Here is a 10,119-nt window from a genome sequence, read left to right as displayed (position 1 = left end):
ATACTTGCACATTTGCTCACGTGTTTCAAATATTTGTGTACCCTACAAATTCCTATCCCTCTACATGTGAAATTTCACTTATAACGCTTGCGGTGACCACTCACCAATTTTTTTGTAGCTATACTTCTTTAGGCGCGCTATAGAAAAATGATGGGAGTGAATTTTTACGATTTGCGCACACAAAGAAACGAAATTTTCACAGGAAGATAACGGACACAATTGTGTAAACATAAAACCCACATATATTCACTTTCATAAAAATTTAGCGGACAACCTGAACGTATTGGTATGCCAAATGAAACTTGTACTAAAATATATTTGGTAAAATAAATTGTCAGAGTAAAAGTAATTTCAAGTTTTGAAAAAACTTAATTCATACTGGTATTACAAATTTATAACCATATTCTCCAAGTTACATTCACTCAGGCTTTGAAGCACAATGATTATAGTGCGTGGTTCAATAGGTACATGACTGTAGTTTAAAACTCATCGGTGGAATATATATTTTTTATTTTTTGAAATTAAAAATATTGGAGTATACAAATTAGGCTTTAAGCAAATATATATAAATACATTTTATTTGTTTATCGTATTGATATAATATTATTTTATACACGTGTTTATATTAATATTAAATACCGAGTACTTATTTAATTAATATTTGTTACTATAAATTTTTAAAATATATAATTGTCTTAAATCAAAAAGAATATATAACTTCTAGCATGCGTACATTGGTACACGCGTATTTTTTTAAAATTTGTACGTGTGCGCGCGTTACAGACGATGCAGTACCTGAAGACGATCTGGGCGAGGAAAACAGCGCAGGGAGTGAGCATGCACCTGCGAGACATCGGCAAGGGATGGTTCGACATTCACGCGAGGCGCTGGGACGTCTACAGCAAGTCGAAGCTGGAGCGCATGATGTGGCTCATCAAGTCGCACATGGAGGTGAGAGATTGAAACTGGAGCGCTTGATGTGGCTCATCAAGTCGCACATGGAGTTATGAGGTCGAAGCTGGAGCGCATGATGTGGCTCATCAAGTTGCACTTGGAGGTGAGAGATTGAAACTGGAGCGCATGATGTGGCTCATCAAGTCACACATGGAGGTGAGAGGTCGAAGCTGGAGCGCATGATGTGGCTCATCCAGGCGCACATGGAGGTGAGAGGTCGAAGCTGGAGCGCATGATGTGGCTCATCAAGTCGCACATGGAGGTGAGAGGTCGAAGCTGGAGCGCATGATGTGGCTCATCCAGGCGCACATGGAGGTGAGAGGTCGAAGCTGGAGCGCATGATGTGGCTCATCAAGTCACACATGGAGGTGAGAGGTCGAAGCTGGAGCGCATGATGTGGCTCATCCAGGCGCACATGGAGGTGAGAGGTCGAAGCTGGAGCGCTTGATGTGGCTCATCAAGTCGCACATGGAGGTGAGAGGTCGAAGCTGGAGCGCATGATGTGGCTCATCCAGGCGCACATGGAGGTGAGAGGTCGAAGCTGGAGCGCATGATGTGGCTCATCAAGTCACACATGGAGGTGAGAGGTCGAAGCTGGAGCGCATGATGTGGCTCATCCAGGCGCACATGGAGGTGAGAGGGGACCTGGGCCGTTTCACTATTTTGAGGGCAGAGCTCCCCAGAAGGGAGATTCAGCATTACTGCCCCCGGAAGATTTTAAATGTATAATTTTTATAATAATTTATATTTTGAGCCAACCTGTCTTAAATTTCTACTATGGTTTTGCTAATTAATATTAAGTATTAGATTTATAAATGCCAACGATAAAAGTCCGGTTAAATCGCGTCATATGAGTCAATAAAATGTTTGAAGGTTTTTCTTGTTACGGAAACATGTAAACTCAGTTGAAAAAAAAAGTATTAGGTATTGATAAACACATTAAATTACATGATGAAAACAATTTCATTCTTTCGCTTTCCATTAATGTGTATATTTTTCACAGAACCCCTGTGTATGAACACTCCAACCCTTAGACACACCTTACTACTTAAATATCTTACTACTTAAATATGTAATAACTACGCAAAACAAGTTTTAGGACAAAAAACATTTAAGTGAAATTTTTATGCTTAGGCCTATATGCTAGAACTTTGTGTGAAATCATGTAAATAGTTTTCGTTCGAGCAAAACCCTTTTCTGATTGAAACATTTCTTACTGCTTGCACATGTTTTTCCAGGCATGGGACTGCATGTGAACCGTCTTGTCGGAAAGTAATTCGTAACTTAATTCAATTTTTCGGGCATACGCAATTGCAGTTTTCCACTGTTTGTCATGGTAAAATACTCAAGAACGTAAAAATAAGAAATAAAGGAAAACATAAACACCTAATTCAGCTGATGTCGAACAGATTGACACAACAATGAACCTAAACAGGTTTTCTATGACAAAACAGTTGCGACTATTTGGGAACTGGCATCAGGCACAAACAGACTGATGACAAACCTACTGTGTCCGTTGATGCTGTCGTCGTGTTGTCCATAATACCTATTTAGGTTCATTGTTGGGTTGATCTGGTTGACATCAGCTGATTTAGGCTTGTTCTATGTGGGTTTATGTTTACATTTTTATTTTTTTCTAACTCTTGAGTTTTTTCATGACAAACTTGGCAGATATTCAATGGCGTATGTTCAAGAAATTGTATTAATGCACAATTCCACATTCCATGAATCATTCAAAGAACGCAGTCGAGAATGCAGTAGATGACCGCGGAAGCATGCAATACTCACCAGCTTATAGTTAAAAAGTAAATAATTCGGAGATCAGCGCAGAGAGCGTCTGGCGCCAACAACCTTTCTGGCACAACAGCATTCGACATGACCCAGGCCCGTGTGTTCCGTCATGTGACAAGTCCAATAGAAGACATACAACTTTGTGCAACAGCTTGGCCTTTAGCGGGAAAATCTATTATCTCTCGGAGACACCATCTTAACATTCCAGACCTTTGTTTCGGACACAACCAGATTAAACTCTGGAAGGAAGGGGATGGAGTAGGAGTGGGGATTTATATGTTTTTCTTGTAAGTGTATTATAATTTTTTTTTTTTCATAGTTTAGCGTCATAGCCTTGGTTTCACACCATTTTTTAAAGTGTTAATGTCTATTTGCTGTTCTAAATGATCGCTATAATTTAAAATAGTTTTATATAGTTTAAGATCACCAGCATACAATAAAACCTGGGAGTAAGATAAAACATCTACAGTATCATTTACAAATACATGAAAAAGAAGAGGTGACAAAGTTTCACTTTGAGGAACTCCAGAAAAAACACGATATTTATTAGATAAGCAATTGCTTATTATTACCATTATAAATCTATCAGATAAATAATTTGAAAACCAGGCAATGGATATAGGATCCAGACCAAAAGCTGTGATCTTTTGAATAATTAGTACTGACAAGTGTCAAATGCTTTGGAGAAACCGAAATATATTACATCAGATTGTTTTCTATTAGTAACATCATGAAAAATTTTATGAATAAAATTGAACAGGTTAGTGATAGTATTTCTGCTAGTTAGGAAACCATGTTTCAGTTGTGTTGAAAGATTTTTTTATATGAAACAACACATATTTACAAATAATTTTTTCATAAATTTTTGAAAAGGAGCACAGGAGTGAGAGAGGTCGATAATTATACATGTTATAATTGTTCTCTTTTTTATGAACTGGAATGAATGTAGCAATTTTCCAGAAATCCGGGAAGATTCCGGTAAATAGGCTCCTATTGAAAATATGTACTAATACAGGTGTTAATATATTAGCACAACTTTAATAATACAATTAGGTATATCATCACAACCAGTTGATTTGCTGGATTTTAATCTTTTTATCGCCCATAGAACCAAACTACTTGAAATTGTGGGTATATGGAAATAATGAATGGTTTTTAGTGAAATTTCAGTTAGTTTTATATTATTTCTAGATTTAACAAAAATTTTTGAAAAGTAATTACAAAAAAAATGAACAATCGTTTCTAGAGTGCTACACTATCCTTACCACATCTACACTTCTTAACCGAAACCAGTGTGTGCTTGCCCAATGCTTTTTCGAATATGACAATATTTATCTTTCTCCAAAATGGTGCGGGAACTAGCTTCAGCCACTTGCCAACTCACTGCTGATGAAACCTCGGCGGTGGCAGTTTCGGACTAGTTCCCAGCTTTGTGCTCGGTTCGCTGGCTGTCGCGGTGTACCACAGCTGCTACCACTTCACAGCGGCGACAACCGTCCCACCACCATCCTGGATTCTGATCATGTGGTTTCCCAAAATCTCTGATAGAAATACCGACCCGTTCTTTGCTACGATTCACAACAAAGCGAATCCCTGTGCACCAACATGTGGGTGTACCCGTCTGTGAAGGACACCGATGTCTGGCCTCGGCGTGAGAGGGTCAGTGGGCTGGCACGTGCTCGCAGGAGGCCCTGTGGGACATGGTGACGACCTCGGTGTCCAGCTTCACGAGGATGGTGGAGGCGCCGTGCCTGGGCGTGCCGGAGCTGCCGGGGGACTTCGCGTGGGGCGACGACCTGGTCACGTCGCTGTTCCCCCCGGCGCCGCACCAGCCCCTCTTCGCGCTGCAGCTCGCGATAGACGAGGCTGGCGTCGGCCTGTCCACCGACCCGGACCGCTTCGAGGTGCGCTCTCTCGTTTCTCAGGTCCTCAAGTAGCGTGCTCGTGGGCACATCGGGGTGCTGGGGCGGAGCCCCTTTAACACACACCAACTGAGCTAGGCACTCAGCGCAAGCGCGGCTGCAAACATGATGTTCTCTTCTCGATGATAATGATTCTACCTACGCATACATGGATATTCGAGCAATATTTATTTAATATTTTTCAACAACGAACATTTTCATTAATTTTTGTAACAGTACAACATATTATATAAACTCTACAATTTTTTAATTTTTTTTTCTTTATTTACACCTAAGCCAAAACCTAATGATGACTTAAAAATCCAACACATTTGTCCTTGTGCATATTCTGTTCTAAAACCATTTTTAATTTTGTTCTATTCTCATATTTGTACAACGAATTTTGACTGAAACAAAAAAATTGCAGATGTGCGATCAGTGACCACGCTGACCCCTAGCAGGGCAGGGCACTATCACACTCAGCCCTCCCCTTGGACAATCAGTGCGCGCGGTGGGGGTGCTGTCACAACTTAGAAACACACAACGTAGAAACACATAACTTAGAAACACACAAGATAGAATCTTCTAAGTTATGCCTGTTCTAAGTCGTGTGTTTCTAAGTTACCTGTTTCTAAGTTATGGCAGTTCTAAGTTTTGATAGTTCTAAGTTATGACTTCCTACGTTACGTCATTTCTAAGTTGTGTGGTTCTGCGTTGCGTGTTTCTAAGTTACGTGTTTATAAGTTATGACAGTTCTAAGTTGTGTGTTTCTAAGTTGTGATAGTTCTTAGTAATGAATTTCTAAGTTATGGCGTTTCTACGTTGTGTGTTTCTAAGTGATGTGTTTCTAAGTTATGATCGTTCTAACTTATGACAGTTCTAAGTTACGTGGATCTTTCGAGGTTTCTAAGTTATGACTGTTCTAAGTTGTGTGTTTCTTAGTTATGTGTGGTTCCCCGCGCGGTGAACTTATCGAGACTTATCGGTATAGCTGCCTTACAATTGTTGTTCGGTGGAAAATTATTTATCAGATAATCACGCATCGCGTGAATTATTGTCGCTGTAAGATTTAACAATAAATATCTGGTGATTAATTCTGTGACGAAACATAAAATTGCACATCAGCTACAGTCAAACCTCGATGATACAAAACTGAAGGGTTTGTCACTTTGCAATGAAGAGGTTTTTATTAACCAAACTATTAAACAATTAAAACAAAAAAAAGTAATTTCTAAATCAAATATAAAATAAATTTAAAACTTGCACACAAAATATTTTGTTACATACAAAATGTACTTTTAAGGGATTGTAAAATACAATTTTAGGATTTTAGGATGGCTTCACCTGTGGCTCAAAATATATATTTTAACATTAAAAGTATTTAATACTGAAGAATAAAGCAAATGTTAACCAATTACCTACATAAATTCATACTACCATCATTTTTGACGAATGAAACTTCTAAGCATTTTTTCCTAACTTGCAATGAGGCTGTATCAGTATTACTATAAAGGAAACTTCACATTGATTCTTCACATCATTTTGAAAAATTTGCACTAACCATCCTTTACTTCATGTAATTGTTTCCCTTGGATTTATAACTTTGTATTGCAAAATAATCGTACTTTGTATTTAACAAATTACTTAGCATTACAAATACTATGTGGTTTATAGGGACTGTGGAAACATTTTATTTTAACGACAGTTTTGTATCTACAGGTTTTTATTAATGAGGTTTCACTGTTTCATGATAAATTGAGAGAATTAGCCCTTAATTATTGTAGAAACAAGAAAATTAAATAATCAAAATGTATAAATCTGAGCCTTAAGAAAACATTTTCTTTTTGGGTACCAGAGAATAGCTCTTCAGGTGAATACACGCGTTTAAAAGTGTCAAGTTATTGAGCGATATCTGTTAATTCATAGTGAGATCAGAACTTTAAGTAAGTTCTCATGTTTCTTCTTTAAATTGCTGGAGAATGAAAGTTATTAAAACAAATGTTTTTAGAATGATTATTAGTAAATTAAACTGCGTTTACGTAATCTTGAAAGCGCTAAAGAGGCAATAATTTCAACTGTATCTTTATTTCGACCCCGCATAAAGGATTTGCGTGTGTTAGTCCACACCAACATGGAGTTTTCAATTTTTTTTTGCTATACAAATCCATTTTGAGCTATTTATACATTTGACTAACTTATCGTATTTAGATAATAGTAGTCTTTCAATGTTCCACGAAAAGCAGTCTGCGCCAAGTAGAAGCCATTATCATTCACCTGTAATGCGCCGAACACGGTCTTAGGTTTAGTTCCATGTCCAGATGACATAGCTATCGGTTGCTGCACATCTGTTTTTTTGCTTGTACGCTCACGAGTCTTCAACATAAACTGAGGAGTCGTAATTTCTGCCGGTAGTTCTACAGTAGGCACACGGACTTCACCTATACAGTTTTTTGATGTCGACGCAAATGATCAATTCGAGTAAACCATTCATGACACTCATTGCAGCGAAACTTCATGCGAGAAGGATTCTTCGTAAATTTACTCCTCTCATGTCTTCGAACATCAGGTGAAAATGCGAACGACATATCACAGTAGATGCAAAAATACCGTGGTGATGCAGACGAGCCTTTCAGACCCGATCCAGATACTGACGTTGCCGCAGTTGTACCATTTCCAGGCATACTCTTATAAACATCAATGCATCGTTGTTGTATAGAAACCTTTACTTTCTGCCGCGCAGCAGGGCCTTTGCATGTCTTCATATTATTTTTTTTTGGCAAACTGCTTATGACATTTCTCACAACCAAACATGTTGCGAGGAGGATTCTTAGCTCATTATCTCTTCTCGTGTCGACGAGCATTGCTGATGTTTGAGAAAATCTTGTCACAGTAACGGCACTGATGTTCGTTAATTGTTGACGAATCACCATCCATTGAAGTCTCCATCGATAACGAAACAGCGTTCGTCGAGGTTTCTTGTGTAGTCAGCACTGAAGTAATTAGGCTCTCTTCTGCTTGTGGTACCATGACTGTTGAAGTCTCCTCCAGTGTTGACGTCAGGGTTCCCGTAGTCAATGGTACAAGCTCCATCTAGTTCGACGTTAAAGACGGTAAAGATGCCATCGGGTTCACAAGAACAGGTAATTACGCGACTTATGCACCAGATGAAACAAACTAGGTGATCCTTACACCGTCGACGTCAGTAAAAAACTGAGCAAACTGCTGTCTAGGACTCGCCTATATATATGCACCCGATGGAATAATATGCTAGTCAAAACAATAACCATTTACTATAACACACGAGTAAAAACAACGTTAAAAATATAAGCCCATATATGATCTAAAAATTCGATGCGGTGTGATACGTTCTCGTATCAGTAATTCGATCTCACCAATGTACGCTAGGCTCCAAAAGCTCCAATTCGCGCCATCAGGTCCATATACATTTGGCTCCAATGCTCCAATTGCCCATCAGGGTCAAGTGCTCCAAGAGCTCCATCAGCTCCATTTGCTCCAACACGAAATGTTTACGCAATATACACGGAATGAACGCACAGTACACACAGTACACACAGTAAATGGAACGAACACGTAATGTTCACGCAATTGACACGCAATACACGCATTGTACACGCAATGTACGCAATGACCACACAACGTTCACGCAGTTCAAGCATTTAATGAAACGGATGCACAATCGGAAGCACAATCATAGAAAAGGACGCACAACACTCGGAAGCACAAATATAGAAACGGACGCAGAAATTACTACTCCTCAGTTTATGTTCAAGACTCGTGAGCGTACAAGCAAAAAAAAAAAATAGTTGAGCAACCGATTGGTCATCTGGACATGAAACTAAACCTAAGACCGTGTTCGGCGCATTACAGGTGAATGATAATGGCTTCTACTTGGCGCAGAATGCTTTTCGTGGAACATTGAAAGACTACTATTATCTAAATACGATAAGTAAGTCAAAAGACATTTGTAATTTTCTTGAGGATATCAGGCAGAACATAATCAATCAGCTTACTAATGACGTAGCAACAAATGGTCCTTTTAAATATAACTTGTGGCTGGACTGTATATATGGCAAACCATATCCGTTCGATGACAAAGTGAAGAAGTGTGCATTCAAGACATCGGCTGCAGTAATTTACAGTTCTGGCGATGTGAAGCAAACTGTTAAACACGGTGTCCAGAAACTCTGTTAAGAAGAGGTGGACTATGTCAGTAAAGGTTCTGGCTGGTCTCTGTCTAGTATAAACCGATTGGATCTTAGAGTTAGTCATTTACACCGATGCAGAACTAAATGTTTATGAAATTGTTAACTTTCGCAAGTGTTTCTGTAGTAGAATAGAAGATATGTAATAAAATGTATTTTTTGCGCTGTTTTATTTTCGAATCTATAATTTTTGTGAATTTTTAATTACAGTTTTTTTTGCTTCGCCCAGAGATTGAACCAAGGATGGGAATTTATCTAATTAATCAGTTAATTAAAAAGTTATTTTTTTCGATGAATTTAGGATTTTTTTTCTGAATTTCTAGGTTATATATTACGAATTTCCAAGATGTCACCCAAATTTCAAGATGGCGGGCAACTCAGTAATAATAAATGATTACTGCACTCTATCGGGTAAAAATACAACTATTATGATGGTAATGCACTATATAAGACGAGTAACACACAATAAGGTGTCCTCCAGCAGACGAAAACATGACGGTGGCAATGACCTCTAGCAGGTGGTAGCTCCTAGTAGCGTGTACTGAACACAAAATGTCAGATCCATGATGGTCGTCAAGGTCAAGGTCAGGCCCGCGCGAGCTGTTTCTTCCTTGTTATTGGAATTCGTCTACAGGAGACGCCATTGCCTTGTTGAGTTGGGCCATTCAGGCCGCGATTGCATCCGCGCTAAATGGTTGTGGTTTGGTTTGCTGACAGTAGGCGTGTTTATGAGATATCTACACTTGAACCATGCGTATTTCACGAAACGATTCCGAGACTAGCTGAAAGTTAATATACTCTAGCATCGTCTGGGTTTCGTGATTGGGTGAGTTTCTTTAAGGTACATGTCGATTGTTATAACACCAATCACAGCCTGCGAGGAAGTAAATGCGTCCTGAATGGTTTGGCGAAAATAGGGTTATGACTAGAGTTCTGGAAATTTCGCGGATTATTCTGGTCTCAGGAAATACTTCAAAGTTATAAGTGTGCTCGACCCATGTTTACTTTCCCATTGGTTAATTTCTTAGCGAGAACATTTTATCCTTGTTATTTGGCACTACCTGATTCGCTTACTTCTCTCCTAGCTGGGCGTCGTTGGCTCACGGTCGTATAGGAACGTGTCCAAACAACTTCGGTCCAATCATGAACACAGAGTGAGAGTGTGAAGGTTTACTTTCTAGCTTACGACTAAATGAATGCGCGAAAATTCCGTCACTCTAGTTATGACTTCCCTTGCAGACGCTATTCAC

At 39.0% G+C, this 10,119-nt stretch overlaps 1 protein-coding gene across 1 annotated transcript in view; it reads left to right on the top strand.

Annotated features, from left to right (window-relative positions):
* The first annotated feature begins 1,006 nt into the window (after window positions 1–1,006).
* LOC134528059 (dynein axonemal heavy chain 1-like) overlaps window positions 1,007–10,119 on the top strand; it is a 146,014-nt gene continuing 136,901 nt past the window's right edge. The window contains exons 1-5 of the mRNA XM_063361279.1: window positions 1,007–1,057; window positions 1,152–1,170; window positions 1,258–1,329; window positions 1,470–1,534; window positions 4,431–4,649. Coding sequence (XP_063217349.1) covers window positions 1,007–1,057; window positions 1,152–1,170; window positions 1,258–1,329; window positions 1,470–1,534; window positions 4,431–4,649 — 426 coding nt within the window. The remainder of the gene's footprint in view (window positions 1,058–1,151; window positions 1,171–1,257; window positions 1,330–1,469; window positions 1,535–4,430; window positions 4,650–10,119) is intronic.

This window comes from Bacillus rossius, chromosome 1 (assembly GCF_032445375.1).
Source record: "Bacillus rossius redtenbacheri isolate Brsri chromosome 1, Brsri_v3, whole genome shotgun sequence".
Lineage (NCBI taxonomy): Eukaryota > Metazoa > Arthropoda > Insecta > Phasmatodea > Bacillidae > Bacillus > Bacillus rossius.
Note: the sequence above shows the minus strand (reverse complement) of the source record. Positions and strands in the feature narration are given on the sequence as shown.